At 46.0% G+C, this 27,453-nt stretch overlaps 2 protein-coding genes and 1 long non-coding RNA gene across 5 annotated transcripts in view; 1 reads left to right on the top strand and 2 right to left on the bottom strand.

Annotated features, from left to right (window-relative positions):
• TTC6 (tetratricopeptide repeat domain 6) overlaps positions 1-5,673 on the bottom strand; it is a 201,928-nt gene extending 196,255 nt beyond the window's left edge. The window contains exon 1 of the mRNA XM_060619579.3: positions 5,550-5,673. The gene's annotated coding sequence lies outside the window, so the exon portion shown is untranslated. The remainder of the gene's footprint in view (positions 1-5,549) is intronic.
• A 15,132-nt stretch (positions 5,674-20,805) lies between these two features.
• Positions 20,806-27,453, top strand: part of FOXA1 (forkhead box A1) — a 25,925-nt gene continuing 19,277 nt past the window's right edge. The window contains exons 1-2 of one of the 3 annotated variants that reach the window (XM_060619571.3): positions 20,806-21,372; positions 23,634-25,385. In XM_060619571.3, coding sequence (XP_060475554.1) covers positions 21,301-21,372; positions 23,634-24,989 — 1,428 coding nt within the window. In that variant the 5' untranslated portion in view covers positions 20,806-21,300 and the 3' untranslated portion in view covers positions 24,990-25,385. Of the gene's footprint in view, positions 21,373-22,342; positions 23,366-23,633; positions 25,386-27,453 lie in introns of those variants that run through there. The other 2 variants (XM_078448313.2, XM_078448314.1) reach the window with 2 other exon arrangements.
• LOC132669573 (uncharacterized) overlaps positions 26,513-27,453 on the bottom strand; it is a 2,019-nt gene continuing 1,078 nt past the window's right edge. The window contains exon 2 of the long non-coding RNA XR_013556128.1: positions 26,513-27,318. This is a non-coding gene — a long non-coding RNA (uncharacterized LOC132669573). The remainder of the gene's footprint in view (positions 27,319-27,453) is intronic.

Below are 27,453 nucleotides of genomic sequence, written 5' to 3'. Positions count from 1 at the left end.
AGGACTGGGGAGCAGAGTAGAAATTTGTGGAAACACTGGCCTAGAGGTAAGTTTCCAAGTTTATTGTGGCCTTTCCCTAAATGCCATCCATACTGTAAAATGGCATAGTGCAGGTGGCAAAAACTTTGATAGAAAGCCCTTCATCATTATGGCCAGAAGAATCAGAGAAAAGAGCCCTGGCAACAACCACCACTGAAGGGAAAGGGAAAAAAAATCCCAAAGGAGAGAAAGCCAGAGAAGGTAATCCCCTAATTCTGTGTCTAAACCCCATCCAAGTCTAGACTGACCTCTGAACTGTGCATATGTGGAACAAACTCAAAGCAACACAACAAAGGCTTAAAGAGCTGAAGTGAGATTTAGCTGAACTTAACTTCCAATCACAAAGAGTAAGATAGAGCTTACAGTGAGTGCAACCTGGTGAATTGCCTGCCAAATGAAAAACATCAACATTCTTCAAAGGCATAAAACAGAACCCAGAATCCACACAATAAAATATTAACAATATCCAGGATATAATTTAAAAAGTCCTCGGCATAAAAAGATCCAGGAAAATGTGACTCATTCTCAAGGGCACAGATGTTAGTCCAGAGATGACACAGAAGTTGAAATTATTAAATGAGGACTTTAAGGCAAATATTATAACTATGCTCAGTGAAGTAAAGGGAGGTATACTAAAGATGAATAAAAAGACAGAAAATCTTAGAAATGAAAATAAATAGAAATTTTATCTCTGAAAAGTATAATTCTTTCAATAAAAATTTGGCTAACAAAATGGAGGTGTCAGTGAATTGCAAGATAAATCAACAGAAATTATCCAGCATTTAAAAGAGAAAGAAAAAAGCTGGGGGAAGTGTCATGGGGAACAGCCTTAGAGCCTTGTGAAGCAGTATCACCAGCTATAACATATAGGTAAGCAGTATCACAAAAGGAGAGGGGAAAATGGGATGGAAAAAATACCTAAAGAAATAATGTCTTGGGGTGCCTGCGTGACTTAGTCAGTTAAGCGTCCTATTTCAGCTCAGGTCATGATCTCCCAGTTTGTGACTTCCAGCCCCGCGTTGGACTCTGTGCTGACAGCTCAGAGCCTGGAGCCTGCTTCGGATTCTGTGTCTCCCTCTCTCTCTGCCCCTCCCCCACTTGTGCTCTGTCTCTCTCCCTCTCTGTCTATCTCAAAAATAAATAAAACATTTAAAACTGTAAAAAAGAAGAAGAAAAAGAAGAAGAAGAAATAATGTCTCAAATATGAAGAGATATATAAATTTATGGAATCATGAAACTCAGCACATTCCAAGCAAGATAGAACCAAAGAAAACCACATGTAAGCTACTGGAAATCAAAGACGAAGATAAAATACTGAGAGCCTACAGAGAAAAACATTGTTTATAGGGAAACAATTCAAATGACCATAAACTTCCCATCAAAAACCACTGAAACTGGGCACCTGGGTGGCTTAGTGGGTTGAACATCCATTTCTTGATATAAGCTCAGGTTATGATCCCAGGGTTGTGGATCCTCAATGAGCGTGGAGACTGCTTGGGATTCTCTCTCTCCCCCTGCCCTTCTCCCATGCTTGCTCTCTCCCTCTCTCTCTCTCTCTCTCTCTCTCTCTCTCTCTCTATATATATATATATACAAATATATATACATATATACATACATATGTGTATATATATATACACGTATATATATATACACGTATATATATATACGTATACGTATATATATATATATATATATATACGTGTATATATATATAGATATAATTTTAAAAAATTTAAAGGCAAAAAACAAAGAAACCAAAATAGTGAAAAAAGATTTATAATGCTAAAACAAAACAAAGAATTGTCAACACCAGATTATATATCTAGCAAGCATATTATTTAAAAAATGAAGGCAAACTAGGGCACATGGGTGGCTCAGGCATCTGATTTTGGCTCAGGTCATATTCTCACAGTTTGTGAGTTCAAGCCCCGCATCAGGCTCTCTGGTGTCAGCACAGAGCCTGCTTCAGATCCTCTGTCTCCCTCTCTCTCTCTCTGCCCCTCCCCCACTCACTCTCTCTTTCTCAAAAATAAACATTTTTTTAAAAATGAAGGCAAATTGGGGCGCCTGGGTGGCTCAGTCGGTTAAGCGTCCGACTTCGGCTCAGGTCATGATCTCACAGTCCATGAGTTCGAGCCCCGCGTCGGGTTCTGTGCTGATAGCTCAGAATTCAGATTCTGTGTCTCCCTCTCTCTCTGCCCCTCCCCTGCTCATGCTCTGTCTCTCTCTGTCTCAAAAATAAATAAATGTTAAAAAAATTTTTTTTTAAATAAAAAAAAATGAAGGCAAATTGAAGACATAATCAGATACAAGAAAACTAAAAGAATTACTTACCAGCAGACTATAAGAAATGCTAACGAAATTTCTTCAGACTGATGGGAAATTGTACAAGAGGAAAATCTGAATCTTCAGGACTGAATGAAGGTCAGAACTGGCAAATATCTGGGTAAGTTTAAAAGGCCATTTTTTTAGTCTTTTTTTTTATTTAATTGTATGAAAATCCCATGGTATTGTTGGGGGGTTTGTATCTAGATGTAAAACATATAACAAGAACCAAAAAGACTAGGATGGGGTAGGTAAGGTAACTATGTTTGTAAGGGTTCTGCATTTTATGTGAACTAGTTCAGTATTAACTCTAGACTGTTAAATGTTAAGAATGTATATTGTAATTCTTGGAGAAATAGTTTTTTAAAATAATGCAAAGAAATCTAATGAAAAAGTCAATAGTAAAATGGAATACAAAAAATATTATTAAATCTTAGAAAATATTTTAGACTAAATAATAGTGAAAATACAACATCAAAATGTATCAGGGGCAGCTAAAGTAGTGATCAAAAGGAAAAGTACAGCTTAAATGCTTAAATCAAAAAGAAGAAAGGTCTAAAATTAATAACCTAAGGTCCTACATTTAGAATCTAGAAAAAGAGGAGTAAAGTATATCCAAAATAAACAGAAGAATATAAGTATAAGGACATAAATCAGAAAAATACTTGAGAAAATTAACAAAACCAAGAGCTGGTTCTTTAATAACATCAACAAAATTCTGAAAACCCCGACCTAAACGGTTTAAGAATACATGAGAGAGAACAAAATCACCAATATCAAGAATAGAAAAGGGCTTTTCACTACAGGTCCTAAAGATAATAAGAAAATATGATAAACAACTTTATATCAACAAATTCAACGACTTAGATAAAATGATCAAATCCTTGAAAATTTCAATTTACCAAAATTAGCATAAGAAACAGAAAATCTTAATATTACTATATGAAATAAACTTATTCATTACCAAAAATCTTACCACAAATAAACCTCCAGGCACAGATGGTTCTCTCAAACACTCAAGAAAGAAACAACAGAAATATTTTCAGAAAACAGAGGATGAAGGAACTTATTTTCTGAGACTTACATAACCTAATACCAAACCTCACAAAAGCATTTATTAAAAGGAAAGTTATGTCACCAATATCCCTCATGAATATAGACACAAAAATCTTTAATAAAATATTAGCACATCATACCAAAAAATATATTTTTAAGTATAATATATTCTGATCATATAGTTTATCCCAAGGTTGAAAAATTTAACATTTGGCAATCAATATCGTTCACAGTATTAACAGAAAATGGAAGAAAAGAAAATATATGATCATTTCAATAGGTAGAGGAAAATTATTTGACAAAATCCAATACTCATGCATGATAATAATAAAGAAATAACTCTGGGCAAATATACTTCATAGGGAACACCTTCTATCTGATTAAGAGAATTTACAAAAACCTTACAGCTTAACATTATATTTTTCCTTTCCTACCGAAATTGAAAAGTAGGCAATAGTGCCTCAACTCTGACCACATCTATTCAACATTATGCTGGAGGTCCTAGCCATTGCAATATGGCAAGGAAAAGAAATTAAAGGAATCGATTAGAAAGGAAAAACAGTTCCTATTTGCAGATGACGTGATTTTTAGGTCAAAAATCCCAAAGAATCTACAAAACGATTACTAGTACTAATGAGTGACTTATCAAGATTATAAAATATGTTAACATACAAAATCAACTGTATTTTAATATGCCAACATCAAACAATGGGAAAATAATTTCCAAAAAGACATAAAATACTTGAGAATTAATCTAACAAAAGATGCCCAAAATCTCTACACTGAACTTTACAAAACATTGCTAAGAGAAATTAAAGACCTACATAAAACTCCAAACCATGTTTGTTAACTAGAAGACTCAACATTGTTTAAATGGCAATTCTCCCCAAATAGATGTATAGATTCTATGCAATCTGAATCAAAATTCCAGCAGACCTTTTTTTATAGAATAGCAAGCTGATTCTAAAATGCATGTACAAATTCAAATAACTTTAAGTGGTTAAAATGATATTTAAAAAAACTGGAGGACCTACACTACCCAATCTCAAAACTTACTATAAAGTACAGTAATCAAGGCAAAGGTCCTAGCAAACCATCATGCTGCATAAAGGAAGCCAGACACAAAACAGTATATCTTGTATGCTTCCATTTATATAAAATTCTAGAAAATGCAACTTATTCTGTGGTGTCACATAGTAGACCAGTAGTTGGTTGGGCGATGTAGGTGCAGCTGAGAACAGGGGTGGATACCAAAGGGAGCAGAGGAATGAAAAGATTCAGTTATAAGGAATTTAAGTTCAAATTTGGAAAAAAAAAAAAAAAAAAAGGTTTGGTAATCTTGATTGCAGTAATTGTTTCAGAGGTTATACACATCTGTCAAACTGTGCACCTGTACACTACACTGCAATACATTATACTACTATCTGTACATTCTGTGCAGTTTAGGAAATATAAATTATACCTTTATAAAGCTGTAAATAGGAAAAACCAATTTACTGAACTCTTACATTTGAATGTTGAATAATTAAAAGAACTATTGAACTCCTTTAAACTCCTGCTGTGGCAGTCAGCATAGTTTCACTGTGGATCTGTGGCCTTAGATGCTAGATAATCCTTGCATTAAGCCTACAGTGTCCCACAGCCCACCAGAGTTTTTGGGTCACACTCAAGAAACAGCTTACTATTCCCAAATGAGACGCGTTGACATCAGTGGGGGGGTTCACCTAATGGCGCTTAAGGTTTGTCCAAAACAACCAGCCCTTGTCAAGGGACATAGGAAAGGTCAGGGCGTTGGAAATTAAATTCCTTCCACTGTGACCTTACTCCCTCCCCACAGTCCCTGATTCCTCCCTGTCTTCTGCCTTCCTCACTCCTTTTCCTTTCCCTACAGCCCGGCCGTCACTATCTTTCCCTTCCACCAGGTTTTCACCCTTCCCGACAGCACCCCAACCCCTATTCCTGCCCCAATCCCTTCTTCTACACCAGCCTTATTTTCTACCTTGATATTCTCAGAGATTAGTTTGGATTAAAGAGGCGGAAGGGGACACGATAGCTCCGCCCAAAAATCACAGCCTCTACTTCCCAGAGTCCCAGAGTAAGTCACCCGAGCCCGGTCCACCTCTCACCGGCCGGTGAGGACGCCCCTGCTCCCCTGCAGGTGGCGAGAAGTTTGGCACTGCCGCGGTGTATCCAACCGGCCTTCCTGGGGCGGAGCGGCCGGGTGGGCTCCGATAGCCCCCACGGGAAGGGAGACCGCGCTCCGTTGCTCGGCAACAATCCGCGCGTCCTACTCCGCACCGCAGCCCAGGAGCAAGGAAGACTCTTGTGGATCCCTCCGCGCTACCCGTCCCAGCCCGCGCGTTTCTGCCTAGCAGAAGCAGCTGCAAGAGCGCCGTTGGGCTCGAAGCCCTAACCCCACACTGAACGATCTTTGTTTTCCCGTGCATGAAGTGGCTGGTCCCAAAGACCCTCCTGGACTGGAGTTTCCCACATCGCCAGTTTTGCCCAATTTAACCAACTGCTTATTTGGCAGTCATGTACATTTAAACCAATAATGCTGAACCGGGAAACTTAAAACTTTTTTTTTTTTTTTTTTTTTTTTTTTTTTTTTTTTGCTATACTTTTAAACTGTATGCCTGCACTAAATGCCAATTAAGAGTACATTTCAGGGGTATTTCCCATGCCCTGCACCTAGAGCACAACTCATAAAAAGAATCTTGAAATCAAAGGCATGAGATTCAGAATTCTGGAGAGTTCCTACTAAAATCCTGGATTCAGCATATTCAGTTTCTGATGTCCAAGATAAGAAAGGTCATAAGCAGTAGTTGGCATTATCTATTAAAGTTGAATATATCCATACTCTATGGCCCAGCAATCCCACTCCCAATAGAAATGCATGTGAACAGGCACCAAGAAACATGTACACTAATATTCATAGCAGTTTCATTCATAATAGCTTAAAACCGGTATGGATCCAAATGTCCATGAAAAGTAGTGCACATAAAAGGGTGCCTGGGTGGTTCAGCCAGTTAAGCCTCTGACTCTTGATTTCTGCTTAGGTCATGATCTCATGGTTGGTGAGATTGTGCCCTGTGCTGACGGTGCAGAGCCTGCTTGGGGTTTTCTCTCTCTCCCTCTCTCTCTCTCAAAATAAATAAATTCTTAAAAACTTTTTAAAAGTAGAGTGCTGGGGCGCCTGGGTGGCTCAGTTGGTTGAGCGGCCGGCTTCGGCTCAGGTCATGATCTCACGGTCAGTGAGTTCGAGCCCCGCTTCGGGCTCTGTGCTGACAGCTCAGAGCCTGCTTCCGATTCTGTGTCTCCCTCTCTCTCTGACCCTCCCCCGTTCATGCTCTGTCTCTCTCTGTCTCAAAAACAAATAAACGTTAAAAAAAAAAGTAGAGTGCATAAATTAATTGTGCTATATTCATAAAATGCAGTACTAAACATTAAGGGTGTGAACAACCTTCATGTGTGGGAAACAACATAGATCAATCTCTGTGAGCTAAGAGGCCAAACACAAGGAGTACACACTGTACAATTCCATCCATATAATATTTAAAAACCAAGACAGCAAAACTATAGTGCTGATGGATGCATGCTCAGCTGATGTGTTACAAAGAAATACAAAAAAAAGTAATAACCATAAAAGCCAAAATAGTAGTCAACTTGGTAGTGAGGAAGGTGATGGTGTTTAGGCGGACACTTACAAGGAGGAGTCCTGAGGTGCTAGCACTGTTCTGTATTTTAACCTTGTTGATGGCTGCTGGAGTTTTCTCTGTGATAAAGCACTATTTTCTGTTTTATTTATTTTCTTGTGTTATGTTTCACCATTGTTCAAAGGAGCCCAAAGAGAAACCAATTAAATGCCATCATGTAAATGAAAGTGCTTTGCTCAGTGCCTGGTACTTAATGGCCCTCAAACGTTTATTTTGTATTTCTCTACTTTCTACCAATGTCTATCCTTCCAAATACTATGGCAACCAATAAATGAGATGAGGAAAGTGGCAGATAGAATCATCTGGAAGTCCTGTATGATATTGATGCTTCCCAGAAATTCAAGAGAAAAGAACGCTCTGCTGCACAATCCCCTGGTGCTGGGCCTTGGAGCAGCCCTGCTGTGGAGACAGGTGTGCTCAGCTATCGTCAGGCCTCCCTGAGGCAAGCCCCCACTAGAGGCACACAGAGCCAGGTAGGGACCCCAGCCTTGCTAACTGCGCCAGTTACTATGCTCCCCGAGTTTCTGCAACCTGCTCTGTCAAATGGAGATGATAATCTAACCTGGAAGGTTTGTTGCCTTACTCCCCAACATAAGGAATTCAAAATGGCTGCTGAGTGCCCACAGGATGAGAAGCATCCCACAGTAGATCTTTCTCTGTAGATCTCTGTAGATTTCTCTGTAGTCGCCTGAAGTTTCATTGCACCCACCACTGACTTGTGGATACTTCTTGAGGGCAGCTTCACCCTAAGTGTACAAGTAACCTTGTCTAAAGGACAATAAGAACATTATTTTTATGCTAATTAAGATAATAAGCAAATAACGAAAGTGCTTAGTGCAAATTGTTCTTGGTGCCATCCTGGATGCTACATAAAAATAACATATAAGCCATGTTCCTAAAATGGAAAAAAATTTTAAATTAATGTAGCTCTGAAATGTGACTACCATATGGTCAGGAAGCAATTTAAATGAATGAATGGAAATAAATATTGTTCATTAATACTTTTTATAATACAAAATGGTAGCTAACCATTCAGATATCCATGTTATAGGATAATACAATCCATGAGCTAGATGCTATTAGCTTCATTTTATAGATAAGGTACTGATGTTCAGAGAGATTAAGGATTTGCCTTGGGTCCCATAGCTAGTAATCAGTTCTGTGCTAGGAACTCTATTCAAGGAAAGAAAGAAAGAAAGAAAGAAAGAAAGAAAGAAAGAAAGAAAGAAAGAAAGAAAAGAGAGAGGGAGGAAGGGAGGGAGGAAGGAAGAAAGAAAAGAGAGAGGGAGGAAGGAAGGAAGGAAGGAAGGAAGGAAGGGGAGAGGAGAGGGAGGGAGGAAGGGAGGAAAGAAGAATGGGGGAGGAGGGAGGAATGGAAAGAAAAAGGAAGAAGAGGAAGAGAAGGAATAATAGTTACTGATCTAAAGGCATTTCAAATTTATTGTTGATATTGTAATGCCTCCATATGAAAATGTTAATACTTTGGGTCCTATCTTCTAGAAAAGGGCATTAGACTCAAAGAGTAGCATAAAATTACTTAAACAATCATTGAAACACTATAATTTCAGGGGTGCCTGGGTGGCTCAGTCGGTTGAGCATTTGACTTCAGCTGAAGTCATGATTTCACGGTTCGTGAGTTCAAGCCCCACATCGGGCTCCATGCTGACAGCTCAGAGGCTGGAGCCTGCTTCAGATTCTGTGCTCTTCTTTCTCTCTCTGCCCCTTCTTACTTTTCTCTCTCTCTCTCTCAAAAATAAATAAACATTAAGGAAAGAAAAGAAAAAAAGAAACACTATGATTTCATCTAGTTTTTGTCACTCTCAAACCACCACCTTATCAGCCCTCTTGTCATCTACTTTCGGAGCCTCCTATTGGATTCACTGCATAGCAAGCAAAGGATGATCCAAAGATTCAGCTTCTATACTTCCAAAGTATCCTCACAGAATAAATTCCAAACAAAGTTCTCCAAAGATAATTCAAGTTCCCTCATAATTAGGGCCTGCCCAAAAGTCTTTTTGGAAAATGAATAATTAAAATTATATCTTGACTTTGTATTATGTATCAAAATAAATTCCAATTGGATGCAAGATTTTGTTATATGTAAGAATAACAGGTGTACATAAGACTTATAAGCATTAAACCCTAAAAGGTAAAAACTCTAATTAAAATATTGGTAGATTTTTTTAAAGCATCTATTCATTGAACATAAACAAAATTAGGGATGCCTGAGTGGCTCAGTTGATTAAGTGTCCAACTGTTGGTTTTGGCTCGGGTCATGATCTCATGGTCTGTGAGTTCCAGCCCCCCATCTGGCTCTGTACTGACAGTGCAGAGCCTGCTTGGGATTCTCTCTCTCCCTCTCTCTCTGTCCTTCCCCTGCTCATTCTCTCTTTCTCTCAAAATAAATAAATAAACTTTAAAATTTTTTAATAAAAAATAAAGATATTAAACAAAACTATAATGCAAATGAAAACCTAGTGAAAAACTCATTTATGACAATGGATCAATATTCTTCTTATGAGAAATAGAAAAGTACTCAAAATTTTAAACTGGCTAATAGAGGTGTGGAAAGGCAGTTCCTAAAAGAAGACATACTTATGGCTAATAGAAATATGAAAATACTCAACTTCGGTAGTAATTCAATAGTAATTTACATTCAGAAGTGTAAATCAAAATAACAGTATGCAGGGGCACCTGGGTGGCTCAGTCGGTTAAGCGTCCAACTTTGACTCAGGTCATGATCTCACGGTTTGTGAGTTCGAGCCCCATGTCGGGCTCTGTTCTGACAGCTCAGAGCCTGGAGCCTGCTTCAGATTCTGTGTTTCATTCTCTCTCTGCCCCTACTCCACTTGTGCTCTGTCTCTCTCTGTCTCTCAAAAATAAACAAATGTAAAAAAAATAAATAAATAACAGTATGCAATTTTTGCCAATCAAATTACCAGGTTAGTCATAGAGTTCCTGCATGGGACTGAGAGAATAGTATCACTCAGATTTCTGTTGCCATTTTGCTGGATGTCATTTGCTAGATGCCCATCATTCCTGCACCATTGCTCCCACATTGACCAAACCCAATCGGAAGCCCAAAGACAAGGAAAACTGCATGACATGTGCAGAAAACAAAGGCAGGGGATAGAGTAGAAGAGAGAGCTTGGGAGAAAAACAGAGAATAACCAACAAAGTCTATTACCCAAAGTTGCCTGTACTGCTTTAATCCACAGACACTAATGCAGTGAGACAGCTTTCCCTTGTCCTAAGGTCCTCCCTTGGCATTGCTTACCCCCAGCCTTCTCCTCACACCCTGCTCACCCTACTTTACCCTTGGTGATCTACTCAACATATGCTAGGCCTCCCTCCAGACCCTGAACTCTGCCATGATTCTGACATCTGAGCTTATGGAGTTCAGAAAGGGCCTGTGGGAAGTCAGCCACCACCCTTCCCTGTGGTGTCTCAAAAGTCTGGCGCCAGGCCTGATCTCAGGGTTTTTAAGGTAAGATAAAAATAGCAAGCACTGAGCAGAAAGAAAACTGTGAGTGAAACTATCCATTTGAAAAGAAACGATACAAATAACACTAATAAGCCTGGTCCAAAGCAGGTGTACCTGGCTGAGAATTAAGGATTTCTTTTGCTAGGACACAGTGGTTGGTATTTAGCATTCCAATTACCCTTTACACTTCCAAAGGGCTTTGCTTAGGTGTTCTTCAAGTATGGTAATGCACTAGAGAGTTTGCTGAGTTTGAGGTCAAAACCATTCCTTTTCTAAAGGTAGGTATGTAAGACTGTTGGATGTGCTTTGTAGCCTAAACATTGAGCTTAGAGAACCAATGCCTGGTTTATGCTTAGAAAAACTAACAGCTCTCCTTAAGTAAGCTGTAAAAACAGAAGCTGCATTTAGCCAGAAATTGCTCAAAGCCTGAGATTTCTGTGTACCAGCCCACTTCTGAATGCACCTCTCCCAGTACCAGGCCAAAAAACTTAATAAGCTTTGAAGATGTGCTATTTTTCTGTTCTTCGGTGAAGGAAATAATTTATTTTATCCACCTAGTTCTGATTACTAAATGAAACAGAATTCAAAAACTCATTAGAATCTTGTACACAGGACCTTCTTAACCCACCCAAGCCCTGTCTGAAATGTGGGTTGCTGTTCATATAAGCCCCAGGGATCCACCCCCCAAACTCCAGCTCTTCCAAGACCCCTGAGCAGGAGGAATGAATCAACTCCTGAATCTTCATTTCAGCAAATGGATCTATATCTGGTGAAAGTCTTTTGTGATTTGGTCTTTTCATATGCAACACTGTTTTGTTCTTAATGAAGCCTTGGCACCCCGCTAGGTTTTCTTGCACATGCAAGGTAATATTCAGCATCTTTAATATTTGAAGGACCCATCATAAGCCCAGTGTGTTTGCTTCCTTTCAGGTGGACTCCCAGGAAGTCCCTTTTATTAAGAGTTATGTCAAATAATTCTAAAAGATATCAACAAAAGTTTCCTTACGGTAAAATTGTCTTGGGTTTTGAGGATTTTAGAAAATGTTCTAGGTGATACTCTTCCAAATGGGTCCTAAGTGGTTTCTTCTAACTCTGTCCTTGAGAGAGGAAGCGGAAAAGAGAGAAAGAAGGGTGTGTCCAAGGGACACAAAGGACAAAGGGTCCAAGGGAGAAAGAAGAAAGTGTCTGGGTGAATCAAAGTCCTGCTTTCTTACCTCCAAACTCCCCAAATTCAGGTGCTAAGGGTGGAATGGCCTCCCAAAAGCCCAACTCACTCCCTTCACCTCTCTGACAGGGACGCTTCCTGGGTCCAAGCCCCAGGTCTTGACTGAGCTTGCTATAGGCAGGTCTACCGTCTCAGAGACTCGGGAGAGTCACAGACTGGCTTCTGCAGCCTGACTTCTGCCATCCCTGACTCCCCAGAGAGCGTCCCGAAGGTCAGGTCAGGGAGATTTGAGAAAGGATTCTAGGCAGGGTCGCCATGGAACAAGAGACAAAGCCCGCCAAGGAAGTTCCCTCCCACTCTCCACCAATGGTAGCCAAGAGGGACCACAACATCCGGGGAGCTGGGCTGGTGACTACCAGCAAAAGACCTGTAGGAGGGAGGAGGGAGGGTGCCTAGATTGCAGGGCCACATTACTTGCCACTACGTGTTCAGCATCCAGAGCCACCGCCAAGACTCCCAGAGCTCTGCAAAGGCTCTTTGTATTGTTACAATTTAGCACACCTACTCTGTGCTCAACTGGAATGAGGTACGTACTACCCATTTTATATGCCCATTTAACAGTTGAGAAAACAGAGGCTCAGAGAGAGCAAGTCTCTGGCAGAGTACAGAATAGAATCCACATCTCATTCCAAATCCCCTGCTCTTAAACACAAACCCTACTGATCCCATCGGTCACACAAACAAGCTAAGCTGGAGCTTACTTAGGTGATGAGAGACAGTCTCAGAGACCAGCCCTGTCCAGAGGAGTGTGCACAGCACTGTACAGCCTCCTATCCAAGGAGGCTTTGCCTGGGCTTGGGAATTGGAAGACGCTGCTCTCTCTCCTGCCGGGAAGTGAAAAAGGGAGAGGCTTTTGCCCAAAAGTTACCATGAAACATAGACCACAAAACCAGAGCAAAAGGGAGGGACCTCTTCTTCCTAGCTTGTTCTCCCAGCGTCATCCGCCCCTCACCTAGAGGGACGCTTTGCTACTCCCAGAGCTAAGCAGCCCCCCACCCCCTTCACCAGAACGGTTCCCTTCCTGGGTTCACACCAGTACTGGTCCCATCACTGCCCCTCTCCCCGGGGGTGAGGGTGTGGGAGGCATCAGGCTTGACTGCTGTGCCAGCCACTCCAGGATTCCTTCATACAATTGACGTCTGCCAGAACCCTCCTCAGTCCAAGCTACTCTTTTGGAAAAAGGGGAACCTGAGGCCGGAAGGATCTGACCGGGTTCCCCAGAAACTCAAGTTCGAATGGTTGGACCACAAATTCATGACTGGATCAGGGCCACCGCTACCCACTCTGAGACCCGGTTCATATCTCCTCATATCCTCTCATCTCTTAGGATGATGGTCTGGTTTATTCCCATTCCAGCACCTGCAGGAGGTTTAGAAGCTTCTGCCCCAATGTAAACTGACCTTCAACCCGACCACTGTGCTTTATTTATTGAAACCACTTCTCTTGGCAGGGTGTGAGAGGAGGGTCATGAGGAGGTCAGAGGAGTCTAGAGATTCACAATAGAAGGTATTTTGGCAGGAGGAGACGAGTCGGGTGAGGAGAGTGGGATCTACGCCACAGACTTCATCATCGAAAGCGTTGAAAGAGAAACCTACTCCGGATCTGCTAGCTCCCTAAGTCTCCAAGGCCAGTGGGGCTCGACCTGACTTCTGAGCCCCTTTCCCAGTAGTCAGGAACCTGGGTCCGGTGGGGTGCGGCCATGGGAAGAAAGTGTGGTCTGAAAGGAGCTTGGGGCACAGATCCCAGGTAGCATCCCGGCCAGGGCTTAGCCCCACACCACCCAGCACGCGTTAGGGGAAGGGGGGCCGCACATCAAGGACTCCAGATGCAGCTGCGCTATCGCCTGCCAGGTAGTTTCCAGGTAGTGACAGGAGCCCAGAAAAGGAGGCAGATGGGCTTCCTCTCTCAAGGATTCCCACGCATGCTTTCATGGCAAATAAAACTTCAGGAGGAGAAGTTGACACGAGAGGCCTCCAGTTAATACCTTGCAACAACACAGCATATTTTGAGAGGTTTAGTGGACCTTTCAGAAAATCATGACATCACACAGAGAAAGCGTGTGGAATAAAATGCTTTGGATCCTAAAGACAGGGAGGCAATTCGGGTAAATGCTTGATAATTTCACTCACGCTGCCACCGCCAAGGCCCACAGAGTGCCGGGCACCCGGAAGGATCATGTCAGTCGCTCTCGACGCGCAGACCCCGCGGACCAAACCACCACCGCCTGCTCCCCAGGCGCCCTCCAGCGCCAGGGTGGGAACGCAGCGCGCCACACGCTTTTAGGCGGGCACACCGCCCCGGACTAAGAGAGAGCCCTGCTGCAAGGCTTTTCCTTCCCAGTGCATGGGCTCCGCTTCGTTTGCTTGCCAATTTAAACGTATTATTCAAACACGGACGTTTCCTTTACAGCCCTGAGAGAAACATTTTGCTTGATGGAAAGTTGATGGGGTTCTTTAACTTTTAATCAATATCTGCTATGGAAAGGCTCGGCTGCTGCCTTTTCACAACGAGGGAAAAGTGAAATATTTGCCTTTGGTCGCACGTTGAACGCCCTGGATAGGCAAGCACGTGAGTGTGGGGGTGGGTGGTAGTGCCCATGCTGCTTAATTCCAGAAACCAATGAGGTGGGGGCATTCCAATTTGATCATGTCACCCTGACGATTTGGGTTAATATCAAGCATGGATGCCAGGATAAGAGCCACGCCCAGTTGGTCTGGAAGCCCAGGGATTCAGGGCTCTGAGACCCCTGCCTTTCTGCCAGAAGCATTTGTCCATCCATTTCACTGTAAGTCTGTCAGTCCATTTGTTAAATAACCATCCTCCCCACCCCCCCGCCACCCTCCCCAGCTAAGAGGATTCCCTAAGGTCCTCTCTCAATTGGAGACTTTGGAGTTCAGTGGATAAGGTTTCTAGGCTCCAGCATCTTTTCTCACCAGATGCCAGCCTGGCCAGCATCTGGATTGGGGCAGTTAGTTTATTGATTGAGTCAACAAATCTTTATTGAAAGTCTACTATGCTCCAGGCTCTGCTTTGGCAGTGGGGACTGTGGACCCCACCCCCAGAGATCTTCTAGTCCAGGGGGGGAGATAAAACAAAATGAAAATGACACAAATGGAATATGTTGTTCAGAATGATACAACCTTGGTAGGAATGTAGATTAAGATGAGGACCTAAGGAGAGCAGAGCTCAGCTGGTTGGGAAGGTCTGCAACGTCCTCACCACACATCCCCGGAAGCTAGGCTTGACTTACCACCACAGGTAAAGCCCAGTGCTGGCAGCCTCATTTCCTTACTTGGATCCATTTAAAGTAGACATCCAGGAGAGCTGCATTCAGGAAGTTGTCAAAGTTACTGCAAATCTTGCTGGTATCCCAGCAAAAGAGAAAGCTGACAAGGAGGCCTCTTCCCAGTGTTTCTGTTTAGAAACAAACTCACGACAAGGTGAGTTTTACTCTGTGGCCCATAGGACAAGGAAAAGCAACTTCAAACAAATGCACTGCTTTTGCTTCTTCTGATGTTACCTCTGGAATAGCTGCTGGAAGTCCAGAAGCAGCCACTCAACAATGTCTTTCAGTCGAATTTTAGTTTTAAATAATGAATGCAATCTTCCTCTAGCCATGCCAATAAATTAGTCTTTTTGTCAGTCCAATCCACAATTTTAAACTTGGGGGGGGGGTGGTGATGAGGAAGACCGTACAATGAAAAAAGCCTGGCTAGAATGCATTTTTACCTTTTTTTTTTTTTTTGCCCCATGTGTAGGATATGATTTATATGATTGTTACAAAAGCATCTGTTAAAAAAAACTATGTAAATTTGAGGCCAATCACATTTGAATAGCCAAAGTTAAACCACCAGGGCCAAGTGAGGGGCCGTGGGAAAGCTCCTGGATATACGTGTGTGGGGGGGGGGGGGGGTGTTGGGTGGGGGAGGATGGGTAGGTTGGGGGGTGGAGTTAAGGGACTGAGAAGCTAAATATTCCTCCACCTTAGGGAAGGATTTAGGTTTAAGCTGGCAGCCTCCAGGAGAGAGATAACATTCTAAAGTTTTCTGAGGCTCTTGGTCTCCCCCACTGGCTCCCCATTAGCGCCAGCTTCTGCCAGTGGGGTGGAGTCAATTCTCAGGCTTTCAGGCTCCCAGCTCTTACACACCTGGGGCAGCAGATGGGGCAAATGCCCGGATCTCAAAGCACTCCATCTAGTCCGTGGCACACAGTAGGGCCCCAACCACTCTCTTCCCTCTCTGCTGTCAGGCCTAAACTTTGTCACATCACCCCTAATTTTCCAACTCAGTGTCTGAAGCATGCACTTCCCAGTCCTTCTAGGACCCCAACCCTAGCAGTTTTTAAGTAGCCAGAGGAAAGTATGGGCGGCACTGAGCAGAGACAGAGCGGAAGAGGTGCACAGGGGTGAGGAGAGGCTAGCTGGGACCGGGCACTTCCTCTCGCTGGAGGTGACGGTTGGTAACTTGGGGAACACAGCTGCCTAGAGATGCGCGACAGCCTGGGGACCCAGCCTGGGTGGGGGCGCCACGTCGGCTACTCGCTACTCGGGCGTCGAGGAAGGGAAGTTTCCAGTTCTCTGCAGGTACCGATAGGACGCTTACTCCTTCCTTCCAAGGCTAGGGATTGCCCAAGAGAGCAGGTAGCCCTTCCCAACCTTTCTCATTTGAATACATGAAAATGCTAGTTGATTTTGGCAAGGCGACGCTAGCTCTAGGCCAGAAGGACGGTTTTGTCGCCCGAGGGCAAGGCCGGGTAGGGAACAGCTCCGGCTCCGACATCCGGCTGCGGGCCAGCCAGGCCTGAGCCCCAGGCCGCTCAGAAACCCGGCGGCGGCTCCAGGAGCAGTAAGGGAAAGGACAAACCCCGAGATAAAGAATTGGGATTAAAATATTACACTAGAATTTTTTTTTTTTTTCAGTACAAACATTGGGCCAGGGCGCGGCCCGGAACCTGAGATTTCTCCGCCCGAAACTGCCAGACAAGGCTGGTAAGGTGGTCCCAGGGCCCCTACCTCCTTAGGGTCGGACGCCGTGGGAGTTGTGAATCAATTTCCTGATTAATAATGTAACGATCGAAGGAAAGGCAGAGGAAGGAAGATATGAGAAAACAAAGAAAAGTAAAGGAAGAAAGGCCGTGAAAGAACGGGAGCTCGACGTTTCTCCTCTCCTGGCCCCCTGGGCGCAGTGCGCCCCGAAGTCTTGGGCTGCGGCGCCCCCCGAGTCGTGGGCTGGAGGCTGAAGGCCAGCGCTGGAGGCCGCTCTCTGCGGCGCCCGGGCCCCTTTCCCGGCTCGGACACACACCTCGGTTCGCGAAGGCCAGTCACACGCAAGTGCAAACAGTTTGCTTTCGGCGTCCCAGGCCACCCTCAGTCCTAAACGGACCCGAGTCCCAGTGCAGGTCTGCTTTGAACCACGTGAAAGACAGCTGGTCTCAGTTTCCTAGCCTCTGATTCTGCCCCACAGGCGAAGGCTGTAAACTTCTAATCTGGGTGGCAGGTGGGGGTGTGCGGAGAAGGAGGTCGGACCACCCTGCACCGAGGGCGGCTGGGCCCACGTCGGTCAAGACCCGGCCAGAGCCCGCTGTGGGGAGGAAGGTCGGTGGAGATAGGGGACAGACTAGGGAGACCCCCAGAGGGAAGTCCTCGGGAGGCTCCACAGAGCACCACAGAGGCCCGCCGCCACTGCTCCCTGCGCACCCCGCAGTCTGGCTAAATGGGAAGGACCCCGGCGCAGCCACTGACAGAGGGCTGGGCCCAAGGCCTGAGGCGCAAGCCGTCTCTCGCCGTCGTCACCCCCTGCTTCTCCCAGCCCTGGTGAAGATCTGAGGAAGGAGATCCCAGCCAGGTAATACTGGGAAAGGGAAGCGAGGGTGGCCGAGTTTGGCGGGTGAATCTCGTACCGCCCGCCGCCACAGCCGGGACTGCGCTGGGAGCAGACCCCAAAGGCGCAGAAGGCGCATCTTTCGGGAAGGGCGGGGCCGCTTCCTCCGCCCCAGGCCACCTGGACGGTCGTCGCCCCACCTTCCGGACCGCTCCGGCTCACACCGACTGAGGAGCTTGCCTTCCCCTGGGCTGCACTTAGCTGGCGCACACCCATCCTAGCCGAGCGGGATCCGCCCGAGACTCCCCAGCAGCCGCCACGTGGCTGCCCTCGAGTCCACCCAGCCTCCCGAGGAAAGCACAGCACAGCCTCCTGCAAAGCGTAAAGACAGGGCCTATTTGGGAGACGAGGTTTTGTGACGAGTAGACTACAGCAACCAGGCATGGCACCTGGCTACCTACCGGCCAGCAATCCTGAGACTGCAGCTTTATTTTGTTTGTTTGTTGTTTATTTTCTAAATCAAAGACCCGGCATGGCCCTGATGATTCGCTTTTAAAACTCTGGGAAATGACTGGCTGGCATCTGAGTACCCTAGAACTTCACTTCCTAAATTTGTTAGGTGTGTTGGAATATCGCCACTGAGATGAAGAAAGGCTGGGAGCTAACCCAGCCGCCTTCTTGGCCTCAGGCAGTCAGCCCTTGAACTAAAATCTCAGGCTAAGGGAGGAGTGCGGAGTTCCAGACTCCCCTGGCTCTGCTCTCCGGGGGCGCCTGCAGGAGGATTCAGCGCCCCCCACCCTCCCCGCCCCTCCTCGCCCCTCTCCTCCCAACATAACAGGAGCTGCTGTGAGCCGGGTAATTCCTCCAGCGGCGACCCAGGAACTCTAAAGATGGATCAGTGCTCTACAGTTGTCAGAGCCCACTCTTCACCACCAGTCTTGGGCTTTGAAGAAGCCTTGTAAAAACTTTGCTTTGGACATCCCGCTATAGGCTTTTTTTCCTCGACTTTTTTTTTTTTTTCTTTTTAAAGATGAGCTCTGGTAGGTTTAGAAAGTGGGCTAAAAGAGGAAGAATATTTGATTTTTTAATTGACACCCCCCCCATAAAACAGCGCCCCACCCCCACTTCTTAAAGCACCAGCTTTTTGTGTACCAAAGCTATTACTAGGTTGTTACTACCCATAGAAAATACCCTAGTCATGCTCGATTTTGTTGAAGAGCCAAGAGGGCGTTGGAGGATCACTGTGGGAAGGAACAAGGAAGCTCCATTAGCACTGAAAGTCCACCCCCCCCCCCCCACACACCCATCAGGCCCAGGAAGCTAAGCATCCGTGTACTTTACAAATGAAACCAAGGTCCTGCTGCTGATGAGAACTTTGCACAAAGGAATTAGTTTCTGGCGGTGGCTCTGAGAAGGCTGTGCAGATCCACACATTTACAGATACATTTACACAAACTGATGGTGGCACTTGAAGCCACAGGGGCAGGCTGCAGTTGGAGAAGGCGCCTGCTCTGAGCTCCAGGTGGATTTAATTTCACTCTCATTCCATTCCTTACAATGTGACACCCCCCCTTTTGTTAAAAAAGGAATTGTAATCCGATGCTTTTATCTTTCTTATTTCCTTAACTGCACATCTTCACCCTCTCGTGCTCCCCTGCTGATTTAAGAGATTTGTTTGGTTCAAGGATTTAACGTAATTCTGTTGCCAGATTTCAAGGAAGAAAGATTTGAAAGAACAAAGTACAAGGGGAGAAAGGTATCTGAAAGACAAGTTAAAACACATTTCTTAATATGAGATTAATAACATGGTTAAAACTTTGCCAAAGAAGAATATTTTGCAGATTCTTAAGTCATTTTAGAAAGATTTAATTTTGTCGTCACTTCAAGAAAACTAGTGGGTTCTACCTAGGGTACAGAACACACATGATCACCCCACACACTTAGAAACAGACATGATCACACTCAGTAAGAAGCTCACACATACGCACAGTCATATACTCAGAAATACACGCACCATCCCACAGCCTATCACCAACTCAGTGCTTATCAGTTGGTCCTTCTCCCCAGGACTTGTGGGCAATCCACTATCCAGGACCTTATAGGACCAAGAGGCTTTGCTTGGGGGAAAACTTCCCGCCAATGTCCAGGACCCATTAGGAACCACGCAAGCGCCCAGGGCGCTAGCCTGGCCCCTCTGGGTCTGGGATGGGACCAGGGACCGCCGCACGCCATCCCTGGCTTCAAGCCTGGCACCTCTCTTACGGAGCGGATGCATTCCGGCACCTCGGTTCATGCTCTCCCAGTTAACGCGCGCATTTAGGGAGATGTCCCCTCCCCCTGACCTTTCCCTATCAGAAACCAGACGGTCGCCTCAGCTCAGTCCCCGGGGTTTGCAGAAGGGGGGCAGGAGGAGGAGGAGCTGGGCAGAGGAGGACGGCCCGACTCGGATGCGCCTGCCCTATCACACAGACATCTGTTCTCAGTTTCTTCCTCTTTATGATCGCTACAGATGACAAGGGAAGTAGAGCGGACCGAGGCGGAAAAAAAAAAAAAAAGTTATGTCATAAAGATATAAAACGGTGCTGTGACTCACCTGCTCTTAGCCGCAGGTACGGGTTTCGTGGCAGCGTCTCCACTCTGCTAGCCAGGAGCCCAGATAGGCCTAACGTCACTCGGCTAGGTTGACTCAGATGGCCGAGTTTCTAGTGGAGGGGCAAAAGTGGGGCTTTCTCCTTTTGCAAGTCTGAAATCAGGGGTAGGGGTTGGTCTGTATTCTCCAGTCTCCCAGGGTTGAACTTTGGGTCAGTAATCAGGACGGTGGGGGCTGGAAGCGGGCAGAAGAGCAAGAGGGGCTCGGGACGGGGCTGCAGCCGGCGGCCCCTGGAAGGCGGTGGGTCCCCCTGGGGAGGGACCCTGGGGTCATTTAGCTGGCACTGCCCTGCGAGCCGGGGCTCCAACGCCACCGCCCCCAGCCTTTCTCCGGCTGCGCGGGTCCTATCCAGAACCCTCGTTAGCCTGCCCGGCCCCGCCTATTTTTCTTTTTTCCTCTTTCAAAGGGGGTTACCCCCCCCCAACCCCATTTCCCTCTTCCCCCAGCCTCCGGGCTTAAACCAATTACGCTGCTTTGCAAACAAAGTGAGGGCCGGGTTTGAGGGAGGGGGCTCGGCGGGCGGGGGCGCAGGGGGCGCGCAGTGGCAGCGCCGCTGGGCGGGAGGCGCGGCGGCTGGACTGGCGGGCGGTCGCCTCGCAGGTGCACCTCGGGCTTTGTAGGTGCGAGCGTCTTTGTGCGGCGGACAAATGGGGAGAGGACGAGGAGGTGGGCACTCGAGCGACGTAAGATCCACATCAGCTCAACTGCACTCGTCTCGCAGAGGCCACCCGCTCACTTCCCGCGGAGGCGCTCCCGGGCGCCGCGCTCCGCGGCCGCCGCCTGCCCCCGCCCGCCGCGCCGCCTCCGCCGCGCACGCCGCGCCCCGCAGCGCCTGGCTTCCTCCTTGCTAGGGTGGCGTTGGGCTGGCGCGGGCGTTCGGGTGACTGCAGCTGCTCGGCTCTCCGCCCCCCGCCCTGCGCCGCGCGGCTGCCCCGTCGCTTCGCACAGGGCTGGATGGTTGCATCGGGCAGGGTGGCTCCAGGATGTTAGGGACTGTGAAGATGGAAGGGCATGAGAGCAGCGACTGGAACAGCTACTACGCGGACACACAGGAGGTGAGAGGCGGGCGGCAGGCGGGACGCTCCCGAAGCCGGTGCGGGGGGACGTCCGGCAGTGTGGGCGGCTGGCGGGCTGTGGGCGCCTTCTCCGTGCCATCGCTGCCTGCCCACCCCCAGATGTGATCCCGACCAGGCCTTGGTCGGGCCTTGGAGCCGGATCCGCTGCCCCGCGAGGGAGGCTGGATCTCGGCGCTTGGAGCGGGCCAGAAGGTTTTAGGAAACTGTGGGCTTTTAAAGCACCCTCTCTGGAAAGCACTTGCCTCTTTGCGGAGAGCGAGAGCCGGAACCAGGCCCGGGGTGCCACGGGTTGGCGGGCGGGCGCCGGCACGAGTTGGAGGTAACTTTAGGAAAGACAGAGCTTGTCTGCAGGGCGACCTCTTCCACCCATGGTTGAATTCGAAGATGTCTTCAGATGAAAGCGCGCCGCCGTTAAGTTGAGCGTCTTAATAATGAAACGATTCCGAAATTTTATGAAACTTCTTTAAAAGCCCTGTTTGGGGAGAAGTGTGCTCATTCTACCGTAGAACCGCTGGGTGGCGCTGGTGCGAACTGACTTTTCCTCCAGTACGGCGAACCGGGAACCTGTTTCTCTTCATTGTCCCCTTGGTGGCACGTTCATGTGGTTTATTTTACAATGTGCACAAAGGGATTGTGAGGCAAACCAGGTACAGGCAGGACCACCATCTACTAGAAATATTTCCCTGGAAACAGCTGGCGATTAACCCCCAAAAGTTCACCATTGTTAAAAACACTTAATGATATTGCCTTGGAATAATCTTGGGGAGAAGAAAAGAAAAACAAAAAAAAAAACGAAAGTAAAAAATACTTCAAGACATGGACAGAAAAATGTAGAATCAGGAAATATTTTTATGGTAATTGTTTTATTTAGATTTGTATATTTATATATTTACAAACTTAGCTTGAGTTTATTTGCATACCATAGCAGAGTGTTAAATCTGTACAGATTTTATGTTTTCAAATGGAATTGTATTTGCTGATGAAAAAATTTATATTATTTTTATTAAATTATCAGAAGTTCTTATGTTTCTGACTGTATACTTTTAACATATATAGTGCATTCCCAAATTGCTGTTGATAAGGGTTTTCTCCTACTGTTGGCTTAAAAATGAGCTCAGAATTCTTCCTCGGGTTTAATTCAATGCACTCATCTTGACCCACTAGTCAATGAAGTCCCCTATGGAAAGAGCTTCCTTATAGGTTAAAGCTGAGAATTGGGAAATAGAATAGCATTAAGAGAAAGTAAGTCGACTTTGATTTAGAAATTTACAGTGAGATTTTAAAGCCAGTTTTTGAAATGATCCGCAGCAACATAACAGTATGTGAAACAAAATAGATTATACCAACAAACTGTGTCACCAAAATTTTTAAATGTTATGGGGCTGAAAATAGATAACGAAATTGATGCAAGTTTTTGAATGTCTTAAAGAGATGTACATGTGAAGTCATGCTAAAGTTAAGTGTAGTGCATTGATATCATTAATCACCCCTCCCTGCCCCTTCTCTTCTTGTAGATCTATTTTTAATTTTTCTCCAAACTTATTTAACTTGAGTTTCTTTCCCTTTTAATATTACAGTTGCTACAAGTAGATGGGAAACACTACTCGTAAATATTATAACAAAGTCACCATTTGGGGAAAAAAATGCTAAGGGTGTATAAAGCCAGTTGTTGAGAAATGGATGGGTCATACGGCCATGAATGATTAGTCCTATCAGGGGGAGTTTAATTAACAGCCACCCCGTACAACAGAGTGCTACGCGGTCAGCTCAGGCTTAGGCAAGATACGCACAGAGCTGGTGTTTCTGTTGCACATCCCCAGGCTGCACCGCCTTTTTTCTCTAGTTTGGTTAAAACTCCTTTTAACCAAAAGGGCTTTGCTGAGGCCGGCCTGGGGTGGAGACTGGGATACCAACTGGCGTGGATGGGGTAGGCGATGGAGGGACCCCAGAAGCCGGCCCCTGGGCCTGGCATGTAAGGCGATTACACATCTTCCTGGGGACATATTTTCTGTGAGCGCTTCTCTTTCATGCCTGCCGCGATAGGATTTTTCCCCTGCCGCGCAAGACATTTTTTTGCTCTTTCTAGGGAGGGCGCCTGACGGTTTGCCCCGGGTGGGGGGTCCTATGCTTTGCAGAAATGCTCTCTGCAAATCTCCGGGTTTGCCCCGGGAGGATCGGCCGTCCGCGCCCACCACTAACTCCGCCCTTTGGGGCCTCTTCACTTGCTATCTCTGCTCCAGGCCTACTCCTCGGTCCCCGTCAGCAACATGAACTCGGGCCTGGGCTCTATGAACTCCATGAACACCTACATGACCATGAACACCATGACCACCAGCGGCAACATGACCCCAGCTTCGTTCAACATGTCCTACGCAAACCCGGGCCTGGGCGCCGGCCTGAGTCCGGGCGCGGTGGCTGGCATGCCAGGAGGCTCCGCGGGCGCCATGAACAGCATGACGGCTGCGGGCGTGACGGCCATGGGGACAACGCTGAGCCCCGGCGGCATGGGTGCCATGGGCGCGCAGCCCGCGGCCTCCATGAACGGCCTGAGCCCCTACGCCGCTGCCATGAACCCGTGCATGAGCCCCATGGCGTACGCGCCGTCCAACCTGGGCCGCAGCCGAGCGAGTGGCGGCGGCGACGCCAAGACTTTCAAGCGCAGCTACCCGCACGCCAAGCCGCCCTACTCGTACATCTCGCTCATCACCATGGCCATCCAGCAGGCGCCCAGCAAGATGCTCACGCTAAGCGAGATCTACCAGTGGATCATGGACCTCTTCCCTTATTACCGGCAGAACCAGCAACGTTGGCAGAACTCCATCCGGCACTCGCTGTCCTTCAACGACTGCTTCGTCAAAGTGGCGCGATCCCCGGACAAGCCAGGCAAAGGCTCCTACTGGACGCTGCACCCGGACTCCGGCAACATGTTTGAGAACGGTTGTTACTTGCGCCGACAGAAGCGCTTCAAGTGTGAGAAGCAGCCAGGGGCCGGGGGCGGAAGCGGGAGCGGAGGTGGCGGCGGCGGCGGCGGCGGCGCCAAGGGCGGCCCGGAGAGCCGCAAGGACCCCTCGAGCGCCGCCAACCCCAGTGCCAATTCTCCCCTTCATCGGGGCGTGCACGGTAAGGCGGGCCAGCTAGAGGGCGCGCCGGCCCCCGGGCCGTCTGCCAGCCCCCAGACTCTGGACCACAGCGGGGCGACAGCGACAGGGGGCGCCTCGGAGTTGAAGACTCCAGCCTCCTCGGCGGCGCCCCCGATCAGCTCTGGGCCAGGGGCACTGGTTTCTGTGCCTCCCTCCCACCCGGCGCATGGCCTGGCACCCCATGAGTCCCAGCTGCACCTGAAAGGGGACCCCCACTACTCCTTCAACCACCCCTTTTCCATCAACAACCTCATGTCCTCCTCGGAGCAGCAGCACAAGCTGGACTTCAAGGCGTACGAGCAGGCACTACAGTACTCGCCCTATGGCGCTGCGTTGCCCGCCAGCCTGCCGCTCGGCAGCGCCTCGGTGGCCACCAGGAGCCCCATCGAGCCCTCAGCCCTGGAGCCAGCGTACTACCAAGGTGTGTATTCCAGACCCGTCCTAAACACTTCCTAGCTCCCTGGGACTGGGGGTTTGTCTGGCATGGCCATGCTGGTAGCAAGAGAGAGAGACACACAGAGAGAAAATCAACAGCAAACCAAACCACACATATCGAGCCGACAACAGCATAATAAAATCCCAACTATTTTTATTTCTTTTTTTTTGTGTGTGTGTGCACAATCTTTTCCCCAGTGCAAAGGACTGTTACTTTGTTATTGTATTCAAAATGCCTTGTGTATATTATTACAAAGAAAACCCATCCCAAACCAACAAAAAATTTTTTCCTGCCAAGTTTAACGATCCACAAATGTATATATAAAATCTTCCTATTTCCTTATTCCTGTCCCTTCCCTCTTTCCCCTCCAGACACATTCCAGTCTGTGCAGGGTTTATTTAAAAAAAAAAGAAGAAGAAAGATGGTCAAACTTGTAAAATATTTGTTTGTGCTTCCCCCCCTTCCACCACCTGACCTCTCCACAAGTTTACAGGTCTATGGCAATACTCTTAACCATAAGAACTGAAAGAGTGAAGAAACAAGTAGACACTAGGGACTATTAAAAGTATTTGAAGGACAATACTGCTGTTATGCAGCAAAACATAAACTGATTATAAACATCAGAGCCATTTATTATTCAGCTTACATTTCTGATACATTCAGATATGGAATACATATATATTATGTACGAACTTATTTACGCACATGTTCAGATATGTAGACATCCTCCATATATTTGCATAACATATAGAAGTAATACGTAGGTGTTATACATGCTACATTTTCAAGAGTTGCCTGACCAAGAAGTTACAAAGACACCCCTCTCCCTTGTCCTCTCTACCCACATATAGCCCTGGGAATCAATTCCTCAAGAATTGCAATCCTCAATAACTCTGCTCCTTGCTTTGCAGAGTGCCATTGTCATGCCATTCTGAGGTCACAGAACATGTATAAAATTAGCTTCTCTGTATCTATACCATTTAAATAATATTTTTTTCCAGGAAAAAGGGAATATTACAATGTTGGAGGAGAGATAAGTTATAGGGAGTGGTATTTCAAAATTTGGTCCAAGATCCCAAAATCCAATTGATTGTGGCCATTTTAATTATTGCCATCATGTGCTTGTTTCATTCAGTGTTAATGCACTTTTCACAGCTGGACATGGTGTTAGTATAGCCAGACGGGTTTCATTCTTCTTTGCTTTCTCAATGTTAATTTATTGCATGGTTTATTCCTTTTTTTTTTCTTTATAGTTGAAATTACTTTAAATGATGGTTAAAATTACAAATTAAAAATGTTAATTTTATCAATGTGATTGTAATTAAAATATTTTGATTTAAATAACAAAAATGATAAATTTTAAGCCGTGGAATATGTTCTTGATCATTTGCAGTTAAGGACTTTAAATAAATCAAATGTTAACAAAAAAAAGTATTTCTGTTATTTTCCTTAATTAAGTCCAAAATAGGAATTATGATTATGATATTTTGCAAAGTCCGGCACTGAATATAAATGGCAAAAAAGAAAATGATCTAAAACAAAATTGTTTTGTTTATGTTTATTACATGAACTTGAGGCTAGTAAAAAGCAGTTACAGTAATTCAATAAAAGTGGGTAGATAAATTGATGTGATATTCCAAGAATTGAGATTTTTAAGATTGTTTATTCCCGGTAATGTTTACTTCAGTTTTTGAGATGAGCTTAAGCCTTCTATGTTTCCTTTGAGCCTGTCCACAATGAAATCAAATTCATTAATATAACTATAGTGCCCCCTTCCTCAATGTATAATTTTCCTTTATCTGAGAAGTATTCTAGGAGAATAAAATATCATATGTGGCTGATAAAATTAAGTTGTCCACAACAAAGAATCCTGAACTCTCTCTCTCTCTTTTTTTTTTCCATTAAAAGAGAAACAAAACTCAACCATCATGGTTGCTTTGGAGGGGGTGAAGGGGAGGCAAGTTAATTCACTCCTGCAGGGGAAGCTTTGTGCCATCAGGACATTTCAGGGTAGCTGCTATTTTGTATTTTGTGAAGATACTTCTAAAAATACGGTTTCTAAAAATATCATTCCTGAGAACTTAAAGCTGATTTGTTAGCCTTCTAAGAAGCTTTTAAATGCAACTTCACACCCCTACAGTTGCTTGAGATCACAAAATCATTAATCTCCTTTGATAGTAGGCTCACTTTCCAGTCCACCTATTTCTTTGTAAGTCTTGTTCGGATTGACATCAACAATAACAACACCAGCCCAAGCAGAGGCTAGCCTGCCTGAGCCCCTGTGTATGAACTCCATCCTCGCCAAGGCTTGAACTTGGACAGCCTTTACTTTGATCGCCCCACTCCACACTGCGGACAAGATAAAAAGAGCTGTGTGAGTCCCTTAATTATCGCGTAATTGCCTCCCCAGATGAGAGAAGGGGTGGCGTGTAGCACTTGAGAAAAATCCAGAAATCCAAGCCCCCCCCCCCCCCACACTTCAGC

This window comes from Panthera onca, chromosome B3 (genome assembly GCF_046562875.1).
Source record: "Panthera onca isolate mPanOnc1 chromosome B3, mPanOnc1 haplotype 2, whole genome shotgun sequence".
NCBI classification, from domain to species: Eukaryota; Metazoa; Chordata; class Mammalia; order Carnivora; family Felidae; genus Panthera; species Panthera onca.
The sequence above is the reverse complement of the archived record's forward strand: the minus strand, read 5'-3'. Positions and strand labels throughout refer to the sequence as shown.